The sequence below is a fragment of the Malaclemys terrapin genome, chromosome 13 (assembly GCF_027887155.1).
Source record: "Malaclemys terrapin pileata isolate rMalTer1 chromosome 13, rMalTer1.hap1, whole genome shotgun sequence".
In the NCBI taxonomy this organism is placed as follows: domain Eukaryota; kingdom Metazoa; phylum Chordata; order Testudines; family Emydidae; genus Malaclemys; species Malaclemys terrapin.
In genome coordinates, this window is record NC_071517.1 from 9,001,323 (window position 1) to 9,022,851 (window position 21,529).

Consider the following 21,529-nt stretch of genomic DNA (forward strand, 5'->3'; position numbering starts at 1 on the left):
TGGAGTATGGTGCCACTCCACACAAGTATCAGAATCTTGTCCAGAGAAAGCATATAGGACAAGCATGTCTCAGTAAGCATGTCCTTTTCACAATGAAGCCCCAAACTATGATTTAAGTTAGAGAGGGGTCTGAGCCACACAGGTTATGTCTACACAGAAGGGGTGATTGCAGGTTGGGTGGCATACCCACACTAGCTTTAATCTATACAAGACCACCCAGTCCCCTAGGTGTGTACTCACATTGCTAGCCCAGACTGAAGCCGATGCTGCTGTGTCTCCATTGCTATTTTTAGCTGTGCTAGCTAGATTAAAGCTAGCCCAGGGATAACTACACATGCTGCAATCACACCTCCAATTGCAGTGTAGACATAGCCTAAGTTCAGTACGTGACCCAAACTGCCCCAAAGTTCCGGGGAGCTCTGGTCGGGGGATTTGGTTCAGACTTAACTTTATTTTGAACAGAGAAATTAAACCAGCCATGCAAAACTTTTTGAGGCCCAACAAAATGTTTATTGAAGCTCAAAATGCCTTCACTCGTTTTCTGAGAGCGAATTGCCTGGTTTTATGACAACACTCATATGACAGCTGGTGACACAGCAGATCTTTGGCCCCCAGCAACCATCAGCTGCAGCGTGGACCATAATTCTCGTGGGTCTGCATAGTTGGTAGCGAATGAGACTTTCCTGGGTGAAATTCTACAGCCTGGGTTATTCAGGGGGTCAGACTAGATGATGTAGTGGTTCCTTCTGGCCTTAAATCAATGAATCGTTGTTTTATGGTTTGGCTTCACAGTGTTTAATTTGGATAAACTCGGAGCAAAAATCCAGGGACATAAAATCGTGTGGCTCAAAACCGAGCTAGGGCCTGAAACACCATTCGAGTCAACCGGGAGCTGTGCTATTGATTTCACCGGACACAGGATTAGCCTGTTAAAAGATTTTTGAATAAGAGGGTGAACGGAAACCAGCCTGATTCATCGAGTCTCCTGGAGAGGCAGAGGCAGCTCCACTGGCGTGATTATTGATGGGTCCAGGGACAAGTAGAGCTTGAGAAACAGATTGCTCAGGGCTGGATGACGATGAACTCGTTCGGATAAATAAAAGGAGGATCCAACCCAGACCTTTTTCTCAGAGATTCAGAAGAGTTCAGTTGAAACATTTCACCCACCCCCTGGCCTACAGGCACTTCCTTGTTTCAGCAGGAAGAGCGAGCTACTCTGGGTGTTTCAGGCAGACTGGAACATATCCGTAAGTGCAGGCAGCCTCACCATACATTTTGCTTGCAAGATTTCCAGCCTGATCTGCAGACTAAACCAGTCCAGATACAAAGAAAAACATGCAAATGGCTGGCTACTTGACTGGACCAGCCCTCTGAACTTTCAGTGAGAGGAGAGAATATTTCTCCGTGGTTAGAGCAGAGGACAAGAGGCCCAATTCACTGTTGCCCAATATTCATTGACACCGGCGCAGAGTGGGGATAAAACACGACGACATTACGCTAGGGTGTCTGCATTCCCTTTGCAGTGGTGGAAGTAACTGCCTCAGGTGCAGGGTAATGGTGAATCAGGGCCTTGGAGTCATGGCCCCTGAGTCCTGTCCCCAGTTCTGGCACTGATTCACCATGGGCCTAAAGGCAAGTCAAAAGTGGCCTCTGATTTGGTGTGCCCAACTTAGATCTAATTGTCAAGAGAATGTCGGCCCATAGCCCAAACTGTATTTGTGTGGTTTTGAGGGCCCTATGCTTCTGGATATCAAGCCCAAAGTGTCTCAGACTAGATGCCCAAGATCTGTCCTTGCTTTTGACAAAACTTGGCCTTACTCTCCCTGTCTGTCTGAGTCCCCATCTGTAATATGGGGTCAGAGTTGAGATCCTGGGATGAATGGTGCTGCACAGGGATTCCTTACTATTGTTATTACATAGGCAGTCAGAGCAGATCAAAACTGTCTTTTATTTTTCCATAATTCGGGGATTTTGTCATCAAAACGTACAACCCAGCAAAGGGCCTTAGACCCTCTTATAAAAAAAGGAGGCAATCCTTTCATTCGAACCCGTGGGACGCATCCTGGGAGGTTCCGAGAACCTGCTGAAGCCAACAGGAGTTAGGGTGCACAGCCCCTCATCCACAGGCTGAGGGCTCAGCAGTGGTATAACACTGCCCCCGCTGGAGTCAATGGTAAAACTCCCACTAGGCCACAGCTGGGTTGTGGGCAGCCAGACCTAATAGAGCCAAGTCCACGGCTACGAGACAGGAGTCAGACTACCAGGAGGTCAGCCGCAAGCCACAAGCTGGGAACCAGAGTCAGGCTGGGTCTGGATACCAGGGGATCAGAGGCAGGAGACAAACTGGATGTCGGGAACTGTGAGTCAGATGCCAGGAGATCAAGAACAGGGTAGAGCCCAGTTGTTCAGACAGCTTCCTGTTCCTGCTGCTGGCTTCAGTAGGGCCAACGGGCCAATCAGTTGCCCTGGGACTCTGCCATTTGGACTTCAGGAGCGGGGCCTTACACTGGGGCTGAGGTTCCTGGGTCTCAGGTAACCTGCTGCCAGCTGGCTGCTGGGTGGAAAGCTGGAGCGTGGCTGCTTCCATGAACCTTGTGGGCCCACGTTTGAGAGCCGTGGGTCATGACACACTGATTTCAGTGGGAGCAGAGTTTGGCCAGTGCTAAGCCCTTTTGAAAATCCCCCTGTAGGCCTTAACACTGGGATGGGGCGCTCTCTTCTCCTGGTCGTTGGCTCCAGTGCAGTCCATGTCAGGACATAACAGCGGCTGACAGTCCCATGAATTGAGTGTGGTTATCTCCGTCTGCTTCCTACTGCTCAGGTGACCACATCCCACCGATCACCATGGCCCTTGTAGGCTGGACTGGAATGAGCCCTGGAAATGCAATCCCGCGCTCCCCTCTTTCCAGGACAGAAGACAAAGGCAAAAACAGTTGTCAGCTGGTAAAGTGTCTCTGAGTTTATCTTCCCACCTCAACCCATGTGCCCAAGTCATCTGGTCTGGTGGTCAGCGCAGCCCGAGAGTGGCCTCTGCTGAAATAGGAACAAGACAGAGACAATTAATGGCACCCAGAACTAGTAACGACCAGGTATGCGTGATGCTGAGAACCAGACCCTTGGCCAGCTTAATAGGCCAATTGAGAATTCCCCTGGCTTGGGGGACCACCGGGCAGTGTAGCTGGTTCTATGCCACTGCCCCTCAAAGCCCCCAGTGAAGGAAGCATGGCTGGATGTAGGAACACGAGGGAGGGGTGACCTGTCTCCTCCCCACCCCAACCCCTCCCCTTCCAGAAGGATCTGGGGGAGGTGATTTCCTTTAATAAGAGTCCAAGAAGCTTTAATGAAAGTTTGTCTTTTCAACACACAGCCTGTTTGGGCTCCTTGTGGCGAAGGGACCTGGGAAATTCCCCAGTCACTCACAGAGTCCCAGAAATCTGTCCCAGGACATGGCCTCACAGCCTGGGCAAGCAACAAAGATTCCTTCATAGTCTCTCTTATCAGCCTGCAGGTGCCCTGCCCCAGCTGACACCCTTGCAGCTTCTCAGCATGAGTAAGTCAGTCAGGTTGGTCCAGTCTCTTCCCTTCCCCACCCAGGCCTGCTTCAGCTCTCTTGCAAGGAAGCGGCTGCTTGAGGTTCCTTCCCTGCGCCAGGTGGCTCTGGTTGGCTCATTCAGCAAGCCTGCTCCAAGCTTCAAGTCTCCTGCAGGGCGGCTCCCTCGCTCCCTTTCACTCCTTCACTCTCTCACCGAGCAAAAGGGGACATGGCTAGAGGGCCTCTGTGCTCCAGCTCTTCCTGACTACCAAAACGGCCTGCTGGGGACATGAGGAGCCAAGTGTAATGTAGAGCGATCCCTGGCCAGCCCCAGAGCTGAGGAACTGCAAAGCGGAAACCACAAACCTTTGCCTTGCTCCTTCCTCCCCACCCCAGGTGCTGTACTGAGCAGAGCTTGGCCAGGCAGAGGGACTGGGCCCTGAGACTGCACCGCAAGCACTTGGGATTTAGGGTCTGGCTTGATGGTGCATTCAGTTACATTCAGGGTATGTGGCTTTCCCCCCAGACCTGTGAATTCTCCTTTGGCTCTGCGCCTTTGACCCTCCTCATGTTCATTCCCCTGCTGATTCTGCCTGTCAGTTTTGCGAGCTATTTTCAGCCATGCCTGTGAAGCCCTATTATAGCTGATGCCTCCTTTGGAACATTTCCTATCTGCAGCCAGGAAGCTCTGAGGGCTGAGCCCAGCTGCCCAGGCTAGCTACAACTTCCTCTCCCCACCCCGCCAATACAGTGCTTCTCTGCAGCTTGAGAGTTATGATGATGTGAGTCATCAGACCGAACCATCACAGGGCTTCTAAGAAACAGGAACCCTGCCTGCCCCAGCGGCTGTGCCAGCGCCAGGGGACCGGGTTCAGTGGTGTCTGTGAAGCTCTCAGAGGCTCTGGTGAGGACAGCCATAGAAATGCTCCTAAGTAAATCCCTTGTTTGGCCATGATTTTTAAGCTGACGTTGTCCCACTGGTCATGAAGGGACAGATTGATCCCTACACTGTCACAGTTGCCAGTGCGGAAGCAGCTTGTGCCCCCTCTATTCAGGAGATCGGGGGACCAGTGCAGCCCCCAATTCAGTCTAGAGCTGCCCTAAGTAGTTGCTGGGACCCCAGTGGAGCTCTGCTGGGGCACAGGTCCCTCTTGGCCATGCCCGGTCCCACCCACATTCTTCTCTGCCCATGTCTGCTGCGCTTGGGCAAAGCAGCCCTACCACCAGGGATATTTGCTGAGGGGACCCTCGCACCAGTCTAGCTGGCATAAAGAGGCCACAGAGCAATGATGAACCAGGCACAGAAAGTCCAGTTTCCTGGAACTCACCACTAGTCCTAGGCTGCCACAGGCTGGGAGATGACTTCATTCAAAGCCGCTATCCACTCCTTCTGCTCCCTGTCATTTTCACACACAAACACAAACTTCCTGTGTGGCGTGACTATGGTGAGCCCAACTTTCCACCTCTTCCCCCTGACTCCTCTGGGCAAGCCAGCCTGGACCTCATATCCCTGCTCTTTGCTTCCAATAAAAACTCGTCCCAGTTCAAAGGCATCCTAGGTAGGAGAAAGCAGGACAATCACGGACCATATTACAGAGGTTCATTGCTGCTCAGGGGTGGCACCGTGCTGGCATCGGAAAGGCAGGAGCAATAGGTTCCATATGGAGGGGAAATTGCCCTGGACCCAGTGTAGGTGGACCCAGGGGTCAGGGAAAATCCCTGAGATTTATAAACCCAAAAGCATTCTCAAAATAGGGAACTGCAGATTTTGGAGCTGGCAGGGGCACGCTTGGTCATACCAAGACCCCAGGGAGGATGTCCTGTGTTTAAAACACAGCACTGGGAAAGCACAGCGCTGGGGTCCATTCCAGGCTCTCCTTTATTGTTCATCTTACCTTAAGTACCCTAGACAGCTGCTACCCAGGGACAGGGAGGTGGGCACAGCCAAGCCTTCAAAAGAGCTCAAGGCCAGATCTCCACGTGCTCTGCTCCCGACGTGCACAGCTCTCTTGAAAATTCAGCCACTCGCTACGGGGCCCAAATGGGTGCTGTCACCGGAGGATGGGTGGGACAGAAACAGCCCTCTCCCTTCCCTCTGCGAAGGGGCTCCGCTTACAGAATGAGGGCTCCTCTTACCAACGGGTCTTTAAAGTAAAGCAGGTTCCTCTCCTAGGAGTCCAGGCTGAACCAGCGCTTCTTAAAGGCCTGGTGCTACAGAAAGAGAAGCAGGTCTTTAATGATCGGTTCCCAGGAGCAGGGGTTCTGCCAACTCATGGCAGGCCTCTGGTATCCTGCTAACGCTATGCATTGGCTCAGTTTCAGTTCCGCAGTTCTGTGGTTCACCATTGAGCCTCACTTTCCTTCCCCTTCAATGTTAACACGAGTGACTTATGTACATTCGTTACCAACGTATAATCTTCAGCGTAGGCAGAAATGGAACTGAGCCGCTCGCTCCTCTGCACTGAGCTTAGCAGGCCCTTCTCTGGGGCTTGCTTCTGCTTCCACAGAATTTAGACTTTCATTAAAAAAACAAATGTCTCTAGCCCTCCTGGTTGGGAGCCTTCCAAGGCCAGGTGCCAGGGTGCTACCTGCAGGCAGACATACTGAAACAACTCCTGTTTACCCTGAAGTAGCCTAACAAACACTACTTTCAGACCAGCATTATGTGCGTCACTGCTGATCCTTTAAGCAGTAGCAGGGACTCAGGATGGAGCTTGAGTGTGTGTTGGGGGGCGGGGGAGGATTAGGGAATGTCAGAGAAGCAACAGAGCCTCACCACTTGGTTTCCAATCTGACCCCTGGTCGTGATCCCAGCAAAGAAAACCGAATTCCCCCATTCCACTTACTGAACCAGTGGGCTAGGATTATGGGCCTACATACAGGAGGAGAACAGATAAGGGCAGAGGATTGCATTAGGCTGATCTGCATTGTAATGCTTCTGCTATACTGGGGGTTATATGGTGTTACAGACCTGCAGTTAACAAAGAAGCTCATGATACAGCCACCTCCTTGTGATAAATAATATAACTTTGCAATTCCAGAAATACTGGCCCCAATGATTTCAGCACACTTTTAGTTGGTCACACCGTAGAAGGAACCCTCAAAGTTATCTTCATGCAGAAATCCCAAAACACTTTATAAACTGAAATACACTCTATGCCAGGGGTGGCCAAACCTACTGGCCCTCCAAGCCACATACGACAATCTTCAGAAATTCGAGAGCCAGGGATCACCTGCTGGGAGCCGGGGGTTGGGGCTTCAGGCACCTGCCAGGGTTCAGGGCTTCAGCAGGAGCAGGGCTGAAGCCCCAAGCCCTGGCAGGTGCGCCCTGCAGGGCTGAAGCTCCAAGACACCCCACCCCCACTGTGCAGAAGCCCCGAGACCCCCTTCCATGCTGGGCAGAAGCCCCCACTGCACCACTCTGCTGCACGGCAGAGGTCCTGAGCTTTCCCCTCGCCCCAGTCTGGTAGGTGGAGAACGGGGTGGGGGGCTCCGCGAGCTGCACTTTAATGTTAAAAGAGCTGCATGTGGCTCGCCAGCCACAGTTTGGCCACCCTTGGGCTATTTCATTTAACTGGGGCTCACTTAAACATGACTCCTAGCAAACTGCTTCATCATAATCATGGCAGTATTAGTAAACATACTACTTCAGGGGAAGAGTCATGTTTGGCTAGTGCCAAGCATTTAAATGGTGCTTAGCTAGGTATGAAATTCAAGTGGAGCTACCTTTGGCCCTGTTTTCTCCATATAGCCTTCTTTGAAATAATTCCTTGTAATCCTGGGTATGAGCTAGAAGAACACAAGAGACATTGGTTACCAGCTCAGTCACACCCAGCGTTCTGGTCTAATTTGTCAATGCAAATGATCAGCAGGGTTTTGCTTGTTTATCTGTCTGTCTACTTAATAAAGGGAAGGAACATACGTTCATTCTGTTAAGGGTCACATTTTAAATGGAGACCATATTTTAGATCCCACGCTTGATCTACCTTTGTATGCTGTATGTATACAGCGTGTTCCCCCTTTCTACGTTGTCCTGAGCACACCCTACCAAAGCTTACCTGCTAACCGGTACTAAATGAGCTGTTATATTGGAAGTGGAGACGCTAACCCTACCTATGCTTGATCAAAGTCAATAGCATGTTGGGGACAGAAGAAAAACACACACACACACTCTCTCTCTCTCTCTCTCTGTCATGTCAATGGAAAGGAGAAACACCAACTAAAATGCAGAAATAACCTGGAAGCTGCCCGATTGATTGGCAGACTCCACAGGGCGTCTTTCTGCTTACGGGAGTAACGTTCAGTACTACACTTCTGTGTATGGCTGACCATGGAATACTCCACTAGGAAAGGACCAGTGCTAGCATCTACGGGGATATGAAGGGGTTAATGGAGTCTACCCTAGGTGCCAGAAGACTGAGAGTAACTAGCCAGTGGCAGCACTGGAGAGAGAGGATGAGAGGGCCTGATGGGATGCATGGAAAGTCAGACTGTAAGTGACTGACAAATATAACATGGAGCGTGAGGGTCACAGCACAGGGACAGAAAGAAAATGGCTAATGGAGAAACAAAAATTCAGTCAAGCCATTAATTCCCCATTATGGGCTAGAGAAGCTTAGAAAGAAACATCTGGTCAGTTTGAGAAAGGATGATATTTTGCCCTTACACAGCGTCTGAAAGTTCCTTTAAAGAAATCATTGAATGATGCTTCACAAGACCCCCCTTCAGGTTGGTCATTAGTACTAGATGGGTAAATTGGGGCATGGAGAGATGAACTGACTCAGCTGAGTAAGCAGCAAAGCTAAGAACAGAACCCAGAAGTCCTGGCTTCCAGTCCCTGGTGCTTGCCATTAAACCTGACTTCCCTCTATTTATTTTATTTATAGCAAATGAATCCCAAAAAAGAGACTCCCCAGCAGTTCAGGTTGAAAGATCCTAAGAACGTATGGTGCCATGGAGAAAACAGATGTATGGTCTCCCAATAGGTCTTATCTAAACAAGCATTACAGAACTACACTCTACAAAATGGCCTCTATATGTGTTTGGTCTGCAACTGTTTATACACAAAAGTTACAATTCCCACACAGAGGAATTTTTGCCCATGCCCATCAGGTACTTCGATATTTAAGTACCCAGTCTGCGTGCGTCAGGGCCAGCTTCCCACATGACATTGCTTCCACATACAGATCTTGCAGGCGGAAGTTTGGTGGCGAGGCTGATATAGGCTGGAAATTAGGTGCCATACGAGTCTCTATCAAAGCCCATCATTGTGGTCCCTCCCACCCCGCAAGAAGGGAAAATGAATGCAGGAGAAATTCCCAACGCTGTGCTCCTATTGAAGAGGGCACAAGCACAGAAAGGAAGATGATGCTTTTTCACGCTTCAGTTCTCACCTCGGCCTCAGGAGCGGTGGGGAAGGCGGTTCTAAGGTAATGGAAACGCGCTGCCCGAATGGCATTGAACCAGTCAACAATTTCCTAGGGGAGACGGTAAATACAGATGTAATGACAGGAATAATGTGGTGGGATAATGCTGCTGCCTCTCTATAGCACCTGTCACCCAAAGGATCTGCAGGCTCTTTGCAAATATTTATTGTTTCTTCCAGCAGCACCTTGGGGAAACTGAGGCGCAGAGAGGGTGACTCGCCCAAGGTCACATAGTGAGTCAGTGGCAGAGCTGAGAAGAGAACCCAGGAGTCCTGCCTTCCAGTTCTTAGAAAGACATTTCCTAGAAAAGACAAGCGTCGACTGCCATTAATAGGAAGTAGCACACGTTGCCTGTGGTTCATGTTTGGGATGAATGAATCACATTAACACATTACAAATATAAGGTATATATCACTATTCGTAATGATAGAACCATAGGAACATAGGACTGGAAGGGACCTTGGTAAGTCATCTAGTCTAGTCCCTGCACTGAGGCTGGACTAAGTATAACCTAGACCATCCCTGGCAGGTGTTTATAATAAATTTGAGAACAATGCTATTTTAGTCACTGTTACAGCAACACCTGTACTGGGATCAGGCGTCGTGGCCTGTTCTTTATGTGTTTCCAAGACATCCCAGATATTAAGACATCAAACATCAAGAATAATTTAGAAAATGCCCTTTCAAGAAGGTTCCAGGTATAATGGGAACATTCCTATTGGGATACTGATTAGACTCTAACTCACAGAGACTGTGGGAATAATTTTTAATTGGTTCGATGAGCACTTGCTTAAAACCTTTTGACTTTGGATTTGTCTTGGGTGTGAGTACCTGGCTTGAGGGCACTGGCTTGGGGAACAATCATGCTTCTGAGAAAATCAGAAAAACCTCTGTAGATTTAATCTAAGACTGAAAGTTGTTTTGGAGAGAATTAAAATGTAAAACATGCCGATACGCATGAAAAACACTGTATAAAATAGAGACCATCACAACGCTTCCTTGAATATAATTGCAGAATTGTATAAGTCAATTATACAAAGTTAGGTCCCAATCCTGTAAAGACTCATGCACGTGCTTAACTTTTGGGACAATAAGTCGACCCATTGACACTAATCACAGCACATGAAGTAAGCACGTGTAAGTCTTTGCAGGGCCAGGCCCTTACTAGGATTACCAACTTTCTAATCGCACAAAACCGAACACCCTAGCCCCGCCCCTTCCCCAAGGCCCCTCCCTCGGTGGCTCACTCTCCCCGACCCTCACTCACTTTTACTGGGCTGGGGGAGGGGGTTGGGGTGCGGGAGGGGCTGAAGGCTCTAACTGGGGAGGGAGGCTTCAGGGTGGGGCCAGAAATGAGGGGTTCAGAGTGCGGGAGGGGGCTCTGGGCTGGGACAGGGAGTTGGGGTGTGGGAAGGGGTGAGAGCTCTGTCTGGGGGTGTGGGCTCTGGGATGGGGCTGGGGATGAGGGGTTTGGGGTGCAGGAGGGCTCCATGCTGGGGGGTGGGACTGAGGGATTTGGAGTGCAGGAGGGGGCTGCTGGTTGAGGGGTTTGGGTATGGGAGGGGGTATGGGCTCTGGGGTGGGGCTGGGGATGAGGGGTTTGGGGTGCAGGAGGGGGCTCTGGGTTTGGGGGGGGCTCAGGGCTGGGGCAGGGAGTTGGGGCTCGGGGTTGGGGCACAGGCTTGCCTTGGGAGGCTCCCAGTCAGTGGCGCAGCTGGGCTAAGGCAGGCTCCTTACCTGTCCTGGCTCTACACTGCACCCTGGAAGGGGCCAGCTGGTCCGGCTCCTAGGCGGGGGGCCAGGAGGCTCCAAGCACTGCTCTCACCCGCAGGCACCCCCCCCCCCAGCTCCCATTGGCTGCGATTTCTGGCCAATGGGAGTGCAGAGCCTGTGCTCAGGGCAGGGGCAGCATGCAGAGCCAGACCTGCTGGCTGCTTCCAGGGCACAGTATAGTACCAGGACAGTAGAGACTAGCCTGCTTTAGACCTGCAGCACTGCTGACCGGACTTTTAACGGCCCGGTCAGCAGTGCGTTCCGGTCGAAAATCAGACACCTGGCAACCCTATCCCTTACAGAGCAGCAGGAGACAGATATTAACGGGTACTTGTAGCTAATAATACTGTAGAATTCTGCAACTATAGTCTGCAAATCTCTTGTGATTTCAGCTGAGATTGAAAGAGAGAGATGCAGAGACATCTTCCATGTTACAGACTCAGTGTTCGAGAGTCTACCTTATTAATTACAAAATCAATGTGGTATTTACCTTTCCACTTTCATGATAGACAAAGAGGTTCCTTGTCTGACCTTCTTTGCTGTAGGTGATCTGCAGCCCATGAGGGTTTCTGATTTTCTCCGTCTGGAACATTGCGTTCAGATCCTTTATGCTGATCACAGCTTTCGGCCCTTTAGACTGTGGAATGGAAAATGTCACCGGGGCAGCAGTGACCTTACAGAGGCTAATCAAGAACTATGGAGACAAATGACCAATAGGCCCCTGTAGAGCTGCAGACCAGTTTCCTGCAATGTCTGATGCTGGCAAGGGCACTGAACTGACCACCCTGCACTAACTGAAGAAGCCTGATGCCTTGATTACCCGCGTCGCGTATAAACCACATTTTACTCTAAAGAATGACTTTTTCTTTGAGAAACAATGTTGTGCAACTCCAGTCTCTCCAGTCTGATTGTCTAGAGAACCATAAATTACAAGGTTGCCATAGATGGTAGACATGCGTGATGCGGGAGGGACGAGGTGGAGTGCAGGGTCCTATGCATGTGCATCGAGAGAGCTCTGCTGGTAAAACCAGAGGTGACTCCTGACAGCAGAACCCTTCTTCCTCCTCCTGCTTAACTGCCCAAGTCTCTTTTCCCTGGTTCACCAAAGAGACGGGGATGAGGCTGCCGGGGGGCCAGAGGAGGTGGGGAGAAGGGCCAGGTGCTCCCACATAGGAAGGGAGCTGAATCAGACATCACAGATGTTACCTGGCACAGGGTCTCCAACCCCCCCTCCAAATGCAGGGTTGGGCCTGGCAGCAAAGTCTAGAAAGCAGCAAAATGTTCAGCAGTTGTGCCTATGGGGACAGTGATGGCGCACTGGTCAGACTGGACACTGACCAGTCGCCGGCTGGGGCACTCACCTCTTTGGTGTAGTACTTCAGCACACCTTCCCTTGCCGACAAGAGGAACTGCCTCTTCAGGAACTGCCTGCTGTCCCGCCCGCGCTTCCACAGAAATCCTTCACGGCTGCCTGCAGACGCTAACGAGAGCAAGGGCGCCTCAGAGCTAGAGCCAGGGCAGCACACGAGCTGGGCAGTTTGTCTAAGTGGATTTCTAGGCACTCATTTCGCCTTGGAACTATGGAGCAGTGGAAAACAACCACCTTTCATTCAGCCTGACGCCGGGACCCAATCCTGAGAGGCACTGGATGTCTCCCGGGACGGGCTGAACCTCCTGGAGGTCGGTGAGAATTCCTCAGGTCCAGGCTGAGCCTAGCACGTTTTGGGCACTCCTGCCATCTAACTAACACTGATGACATGCTTCCGTCATTTGAATGTTCTCTCTTCATAGCCCTCCCTGGACTGAAAAGCTCCTTTCTATAGGAGGAATATCAGACACTGGAGTGGAGTGGTTAGAGCAAGGACTTGGAAATCTGGACTCCTAGATCTTAGTCCTGTTACTTCTTTTGCAGGATCGAAGTCAGTTAATCATTCTGTGCCTCAATTTCCCCACCTGTTACAATGAGAAATCTGGATGCCTCACAGAGTGGTGGGGAGAATGACTGCCTGTTTGGAAAGCCTTTGGGAGCCTCACGGGCTATAGCTCTCCTACTGTTCTCTGTTACAATTCACAATCTCCCAGGGGAGAGCTGGCTGGCCTCTGTCAGATGACTCGGGCTGTAAACCTGAGGTATAGACACTGGGGCTCATGCTGGAGCCTGCGCTCTCAGCCCCTTCTCCCAGAGCGCAGGCTCCAGCTGAACTGTCTACATTGCACTTCTACAGTCCTGCCGCCCACGCAGAGACAGGGCAGCCAGGGGTGTTTAATTGCAGTCTAGACATACCCTGCAATGACTTGTCCGAGGTCAGAGAGTCAGCCGGAGAGCTGGGAATAGAACCAGGTCTCCCAACCCCGCTGCTCCAACAATGGCCCATGTTGCCTCCCTAAACCAGGCACCTGGGTGCTCACATTGGACTTGAGGTGAGAAAATGCCTGTTTTAGTTGCCTAAAGGCCAATCTGAGTGTCCCCATGTGGGATTTCTTATTCAGATGCCCACCCTCAGAAGCTGGGCCTCCCAGGTGAGAGGATTTGGGCTGGCCACTCAGACAGATCAAACAGGACGAGGGTTTCGCAGCTGACTGAAAACAAAGTTGTTCCAGCTACTCCTCGGCATCAGGCTGACACACACAGGGTTCCAGTTCTTGGGACTTGGGCCTCACCAGACTAAAAACCCTCCACAGACAATCACCTGAGGAACCTGTTTCATGGCAGACACTGGTGGCAACAAACTCTTCCCGCTCGTATTTAGCTCTGATCCCTTGTTCTTTTAAAACCCTGAAGAGAGGAAAGACGTGTTAGTTGGATCTGCCTCTGTTTCCTTTCACTGACATTGCACAGTCCTTTCCAGCGACGTACAGAATGAGGCCAACCAATACTTCCTGACACATAGAAATAGACAGCTTCTGAGTGGTGCAAACTCACTCTAATTCCCCTGACTCCAAGGAGAGCAACTGAGGCCAGCAAGAAAATATAACTGGGAAAGTGGGCAAAACATTTAGTAACTGTTTGCCTAGGTAACACAGGCTGGTCGGAATGGCTATTTGCTGGCAGCAGAACTAAAATCACGCTCATGTTATTTCTCTGGCTGCAGGTTCCAGGCAAGCTGCAAGAAGAATCTTGCTCCCTAAAGGGCAGAGTAATTAACACATGTGTTTTTGTAGGGAGGCGGAAATATAAGCGGCGAACGGAAGGAAATGAAAACCACCCAAAGAACTAGCCCAGCTTCCCTAGCTCTCGGATACACCAGAGAGATGCTGCAAAATGGAGTTTGGGGGGCATTCGGATCCCAGTCAGAAACCACTTTTCCTGGGAGGGTTCAACACAGAGGAATTTGCAGATTCCCTGCCTGCACCATGCAACCTAAAGCTGGATGACCTGTTCCCATCTCGGATGCTGGGATGTTTGTGAGCAATGCATTGTACGACGAATCTTCGGGCTTGCGGCGAAGGCAATGTAAATTGACAGAGCCCCACTGGTTCGCGGCAGAAGAGGCTCTGATCCTTAGATTGCAAGCTCTTTGGGGCAAGGATCATCCTGTTACATCCTGCTTAGCACAATGGGGCCGTGACCTCTAGGTGTTACTGCGACCCAAATAATCATAGCAGTAATAAGTCACTGTGAATTGTTGAAAACATCTGGGACTTAGAATTGGAAAATGCTCCAGGACATGCTGGAGCTAAATCACAGGCAGCCAAGCCTAGAGTAACACAGGGAGAGTGGGGAGTTTTCTCTGATCGATCCTATCACTGGGAAAACCAGCTCCCCACTTTCTGTTCTCACAACCTTGGGCTCTCCTCTATGGCCTGGGACCAATCCTTAACTGGGGGAATTCATGTAACAAGGCAGACTTGAAATAGGAAGTGGAGCAGAGTGAGGGGGTAGAGGAAAGAATCATAAAATTGTAGGACTGGACGGGACCTCGAGAGGCCTAGTCCAGTCCCCTGCACTCATGGCAGGACTAAGTATTATCTAGGGGAACTCCTGTTATGCTGGAACACAGGGCTGGGATTAAGAGTGAAGCCCAGGAGGGAGATCGGGAAAGCAGGAGAACTCCTATAATTCTACAGCACAGGCAGGCCTGAGAATGAGGGGGAGTCCAACTAGAGAGCAGATCCCAACAGATCTCTCATTTAATCCTCTCTTTCCTACTTTAGTTCCTTCTATTCCAGCCTTTTGCATCTTCTTAAAACCTCAGGTGACATCTCGGTGCGGACTTCCTGCTCATTCTGAACATGGCCTGAGAACCAGGTCAAGGCCCTAATTGCCTAGCCAAGATTAAGATGATCAGATGTCCCGATTTTATAGGGACAGTCCCGATATTTGGGGCTTTGTCTTATATAGGCACCTATTACCCCCCACCCCGTCCCGATTTTTCACACTTGCTGTCTGGTCACCCTAGCCAAGATTAGTTAAACCGAAGTTAAAAGGTACAGTGACTAAAGTGAAATCCCTGCAAGCTGCATGGGCGCTTTTTAAAGACACCATAATAGAGGCCCAACTTCAATGTATATCCCAAATTAAGAAACACAGTAAAAGAACTAAAAAAGAGTCACCGTGGCTTAACAACCACGTAAAAGAAGCAGTGAGGGATAAAAAGACTTCCTTTAAAAAGTGGAAGTCAAATCCTAGAGAGGCAAATAGAAAGGAGCATAAACGCTGCCAAATTAAGTGCAAGAATGTAATAAGAAAAGCCAAAGAGGAGTTTGAAGAACGGCTAGCCAAAAACTCCAAAGGAAATAACAAAATGTTTTTTAAGTACATCAGAAGCAGGAAGCCTGCTAAACAACCAGCGGGGCCCCTTGATGATCGAGATACAAACGAAGCGCTTAAAGACGATAAAGTCATTGCGGAGAAACTAAATGGATTCTTTGCTTCAGTCTTCACGGCTGAGGATGTTAGGGAGATTCCCAAACCTGAGCTGGCTTTTGTAGGTGACAAATCTGAGGAACCGTCACGGATTGAAGTATCACGAGAGGAGGTTTTGGAATTAATTGATAAACTTAACATTAACAAGTCACCGGGACCAGATGGCATTCACCCAAGAGTTCTGAAAGTACTCAAATGTGAAGTTGCAGAACTATTAACAAGGGTTTGTAACCTGTCCTTTAAATCGGCTTCTGTACCCAATGACTGGAAGATAGCTAATGTAACGCCAATATTTAAAAAGGGCTCTAGAGGTGATCCCGGCAATTACAGACCGGTAAGTCTCTACCGGGCAAATTAGTCGAAACAATAGTTAAGAATAAAATTGTCCGACACATAGAAAAACATAAACTGTTGAGCAATAGTCAACATGGTTTCTGTAAAGGGAAATCGTGTCTTACTAATCTATTAGAATTCTTTGAAGGGGTCAACAAACATGTGGACAAGGGGGATCCAGTGGACATAGTGTACTTAGATTTCCAGAAAGCCTTTGACAAGGTCCCTCACCAAAGGCTCTTATGTAAATTAAGCTGCCATGGGATAAAAGGGAAGGTCCTTTCATGGATTGAGAACTGGTTAAAAGACAGGGAACAAAAGGTAGGAATAAATGGTAAATTCTCAGAATGGAGAGGGGTAACTAGTGGTGTTCCCCAACGGTCAGTCCTCGGACCGATCCTATTCAACTTATTCATAAATGATCTGGAGAAAGGGGTAAACAGTGAGGTGGCAAAGTTTGCAGATGATACTAAACTTCTAAAGATAGTTAAGTTCAAAGCAGACTGTGAAGAACTTCAAAAAGATCTCACAAAACTAAGTGATTGGGCAACAAAAGGGCAAATGAAATTTAATGTGGATAAATGTAAAGTAATGCACATTGGAAAAAATAACCCCAACTATACATACAATATGATGGGGGCTAATTTAGCTACAACAAGTCAGGAAAAAGATCTTGGAGTCATCGTGGATAGTTCTCTGAAAATGTCCACACAGTGTGCAGAGGCAGTCAAAAAATCAAACAGGATGTTGGGAATCATTAAAAAGGGGATAGAGAATAAGACTGAGAATATATTATTGCCCTTATATAAATCGATGGTACGCCCTCATCTCGAATACTGCGTACAGATGTGGTCTCCTCATCTCAAAAAAAATATACTGGCACTAGAAAAGGTTCAGAAAAGGGCAACTAAAATGATTAAGGGTTTGGAACGGGTCCCATATGAGGAGAGATTGAAGAGGCTAGGATTCTTCACCTTGGAAAAGAGGAGACTAAGGGGGAATATGATAGAGGTATATAAAATCATGAGTGATGTGGAGAAAGTGGATAAGGAAAAGTTATTTACTTATTCCCATAATACAAGAACTAGGGGTCATCAAATGAAATTAATAGGCAGCAGGTTTAAAACAAATAAAAGGAAGTTCTTCTTCACGCAGCGCACAGTCAACTTGTGGAACTCCTTACCTGAGGAGGTTGTGAAGGCTAGGACTATAACAGAGTTTAAAAGAGAACTGGATAAATTCATGGTGGTTAAGTCCATTAATGGCTATTAGCCAGGACGGGTAAGGAATGGTGTCCTTAGCCTCTGTCTGTCAGAGGATGGAGAAGGGTGACCAGACAGCAAGTGTGAAAAATCGGGACGGGGTTGGGGGGTAATAGGAGCCTATATAAAAAAAAGACCCAAAAATCGGGACTGTCCCTATAAAATCGGGACATCTGGTCACCCTAGGATGGAGATGGATGGCAGGAGAGAGATCACTTGATCATTGCCTGTTAGGTTCGCTCCCTCTGGGGCACCTGGCATTGGCCACTGTCGGTAGACAGGATACTGGGCTAGATGGACCTTTGGTCTGACCCGGTACGGCTGTTCTTATGTTCTTATTAATGTCAGAGTCAGTGACAGTACCCAGGAGTTCTGACCCTGCTAATCAAGGACCTGCTCCTGCTACACTGAAGTCAATGCCAAAACTCTCAGACCCAGATCCCTAAAGGTATTTAGGCACCTAATTCCCATTGATTTCAATGGACATTAGGCATTTAAATATCTTTGAGGATCTGGGCCCCAGTGACTCTACTGGAGCAGAATTGGGTCTCAAGCCAATGGCGTGCACATGGAAACTTAGTCACGCTTTTACAAAGTTGCTGAATTAATCAATAATATTTAGAACAGGCCTAATCCTAAAGACAGGAACATCACATCCAACCCTCCTGAGCTTTAGCGCCAGGTCTAGAATTCTCGGTCCAGGCCTCTCTCTATTATAGAGGTTTTTAAGGTCAGGCTTGACAAAGCCCTGGCTGAGATGATTTAGTTGGGGTTGGTCCTGCTTTGAGCAGGGGGTTGAACTAGAACCTCCTGAGGTCTCTTCCAACCCTGATATTCTATGAGAGCCAAACTGGTATCCCCAAAACCTATAACCTTTGTTTTAACATCCAAACTCCAAGACTGCTCCCCATCTCTGTTAAACCTCCTCCACACAAATGCATGGAAGTACTGTACCAATTTAACAACCTTCAAGGTACAAACTGACACTAATGGGGATTGAACCCATGGTTGTTAGGCTCCTAGACACCAGAAATCCTAATGTTTAAGCCATTAAACCACCTCTCAGACAAAAAAAAGTTTACAACTACAACCCTCAAACTGAATTCACAGCTCACATGCTATTGGAAACAAGGAGATAAAAACATAAGTCACTTAATGACATACAAGGTATGGCCAAGACACATGATTCTTTTCACTGCAGACCAGCATGACCTGACATTCATTTAGATTACAGAACATGCTATTGGGAATTGTTCGTGAAGACACATTTATGGGGGGAAGCAACAGTTACTGACTTGCAAAGGTTTGCAGCACTGAATAAGATAGCACCTTACAGGCAGTCCTTGGAATAGGGGATGTAATAGAAAGGTGGGACTTTTGCCTCATATTTAGCCTTGGCCCAGAGATTCCCATGCATCTTCATAAACTGCAAAACAAAAGACATTTCAGTTAGCTGACTGGCAACCAGAAAAATCAATACTGTGACGTGAACATGGAATGAAACTAGGATCAAATGCAGCATTGTGCTCTGCTCAGATTGTGCATTTTGCCAGCCTCCCCACGCCAGTATGTGTTTGTTTCTAGTCATTTATAATCTCCTCTCTGGGGATAATAATACATACACCTCTCCACAGGAAGTTGGGAGGCTGAATTCATGTTTGAAAAGGGCATTGGGATGCTCAGATAGAAGACACTATATATGCGAAAATCATTGTGTGCTTATAAAACACAATGTGCACTTATGGGGCTATATAAATAATACATCATAATACTTTAGAGGCACAACCACCTATTAGTGTGCTTTGATTTGACTTGTGAGCAGAGGCAGCCCAGATTTACCAGCAGAGATTAATTTGGCTCCATGTGGTTTTTGTTAATCTGACCAGACTATTTTGGAACATGGGACAGAAACGGCTGTGCTGAAATACAGCAGAGTGGGCGTGAATTCTTGCTTTCTCCATCTGTACCTCTACTAGATCATTCTCCCAGAAGTCAAGGCGGATGGATTTGACCCTGCTGATTTCAGGAAGGTTGCGATGAATCCCGGAGCAACTCAAACAAATGAATATTCCAAGCTTATAAGAGGCCCACTCAGGATCTAAACACAAATGGAAAGAAGGCAATAGTGCAATATATACTAAAGCATGTAGCAAAACACTGAGAAGGGGACAACCGTATGCGGGGTTCATCTTCTAATCAACACCACACCAGAAGCGGCATCAAATCCAACCCATGTGTATGTGGAACTCACTCCATTGCAGTCAAGGAAATGGCACCTGCTTACACTAGCAGGGAAAATGGCCCGTTATTCTGCAGCTTTGCCATCAAACATCTGTTTTAAAAATAAATGTGGATGACAAGCTAGAGAGGAAACCTGTACATATGGGCAGGGCAAAGAGGCAGACTGGAGCTCAGTGTACTGCATAAGTCGAACTCAGGGGGGAGGGAGGGGCACATCTACCCTAGAACTGCTGCAGCTGCCCCACTGTAGCACAATAGGTGGTTCTTACATCAAGGGAAGGGGTATTTCTTCTGCTGTAGTAAATTCACCTCTCTACATGTAGCGATTCTTCGCTTTGTCTAGCCCCCTCTACACTGGGGGTTAGGTCGACCTAACTACAGCGCTAAGGGCATGACATTTTTCCCAGCCTCGAGCAAGGCAGCCAGGTGCGTCTAATTGTTAAGTGTAGCCCAGGCCTCACACTCCATTCAAATCAAATGCAGTGCTTGGCTGCTGCTTGGGATAGCAAGAGGGAGAGTGGAGTGGGGGATGCACACCACTTCCCGGGGTGACCCAATGAGAAGGGGGGGGGTTTAGAGTGTTTAAGGAGGGACAGGGAGGTCCTGAGCGATGAGACGTGACTAGGGACAGAAGCAACAGAGGGTGTTAGTCTTAAAGGTGCCACAGGACCCTCTGTTGCTTTTTACAGATTCAGACTAACAGGGCTACCCCTCTGATATAGGGACAGAAGAAGTCCTGGCTAATGGAGAGGGGGAGAGATCTTGAGAGAGTGGTACAGGGGATGGAGAGAGAAGTCCCAAGCAGGGGGTGGGGACATGGGCAAGGGAGGGAGGGGTGTCCTGGGGGAGTGGGGATTCAATCTGGGATAGGGACTGAGAGACCGCGGGGAGGGGACTTGGGAGGAGGCGGTGGGGAGACGAGGTAGCCTTGCACCCTAGGGACATTTCCTCTTACCGGGTGTCCCGCAGTCTGCGCACTGGGAGTTCCCTGTCCCGGCTGCTCTCAGCAGCTCTAGTAGCAATGTCTTGTTGAACTCCCGATCCACCATCCTGCCCCTGGCCGCTCCGCCCGGGGATGGCCACACGCTGCCGCCGCCCCGAGACTGCTGGGGCGAGTCTCCAGCCTAGCCCGGCGGCAGCAGCACCGGCTGCACTTCAGCCGAAGTAGCCTAGAAATGAGGAAATGTGACTCCGGCTCCAGCCCTGGTGGGAGAGTTGGGGAGGCTCGGTCACCGCCCATCAGGGCGCTTCCTCCCCCTCCCACCGGCCCTCAGCCCCCCAGATCACCACTGCCCCCTGCCTCTCTCTCCCCCAGGGCTGCACGGCCCAGGGGAGTCCCCCAGCCCAATGCAGGAAAATCATAGCAGATAAGGGTTGGAAGAGACCTCAGGAGGTTCTAGTCCAATCCCCTGCTCAAAGCAGGACCAACCCCAACTAAATCATCCCAGCCAGGGATGTTGTGTTGGTGGAGGAACAACGCTGGACAGGGCGAATTCTCGGGGGGGGGGGAGGAGAACAGAACAGACCCCGCCACACACACCTTTATCCTGCTCTCTTACAGCAGAACGTCCCCCTCCTCTCTGCCCCCCCCCCCCCCGCCGCCCTCACTGGCCAGGGGAGAGCTCTGGGGTAGTACTGTGGCAGCCCTCACAGATGGAGTCTAGGAGGGTTGGGGGCTCTGGGGCTGTGGCTCACACAGATCAGACCCTGGCGGGTTGTGAGCTCTGGGTTTGTGGCTTTCACAGATCCGATACTAGGGGGGTTGGGTACTCTGTGGGCTGTGGGTCACACAGATCAGACCCTAGGAGGGTTGGGAGCTCTGTGGGCTGTGGGTCACACAGATCAGACCCTAGGGGGGTTGGGAACTCTGGGGGCTGTGGGTCACACAGATCAGACCCTTGGGGGGTTGGGAGCTCTGTGGGCTGTGGGTCACACAGATCAGACCCTAGGGGAGTTGGGAGCTCTGGGGGCTGTGGGTCACACGGATCAGACCCTAGGGGGGTTGGGAGCTCTGTGGGCTGTGGGTCACACAGATCAGACTCTAGGGGGGTTGGGAACTCTGGGGCCTGTGGGTCACACAGATTAGACACTTGGG

The 21,529-nt window shown here is 49.6% G+C and overlaps 1 protein-coding gene across 1 annotated transcript; it reads right to left on the reverse strand.

Annotated features, from left to right (window-relative positions):
• Window positions 1-2,009: 2,009 nt before the first annotated feature.
• On the reverse strand, window positions 2,010-20,564 carry ADAP2 (ArfGAP with dual PH domains 2). The gene is given in 11 exon segments (XM_054047747.1): window positions 2,010-3,033; window positions 4,861-5,087; window positions 5,669-5,743; window positions 7,259-7,321; window positions 8,926-9,009; window positions 11,222-11,368; window positions 12,093-12,211; window positions 13,422-13,507; window positions 18,528-18,619; window positions 19,161-19,291; window positions 20,390-20,564. Coding segments are annotated over 10 exon segments (1,110 nt in total). The 5' UTR covers window positions 20,484-20,564; the 3' UTR covers window positions 2,010-3,033; window positions 4,861-4,868.
• Between the last annotated feature and the right edge of the window lie 965 nt (window positions 20,565-21,529).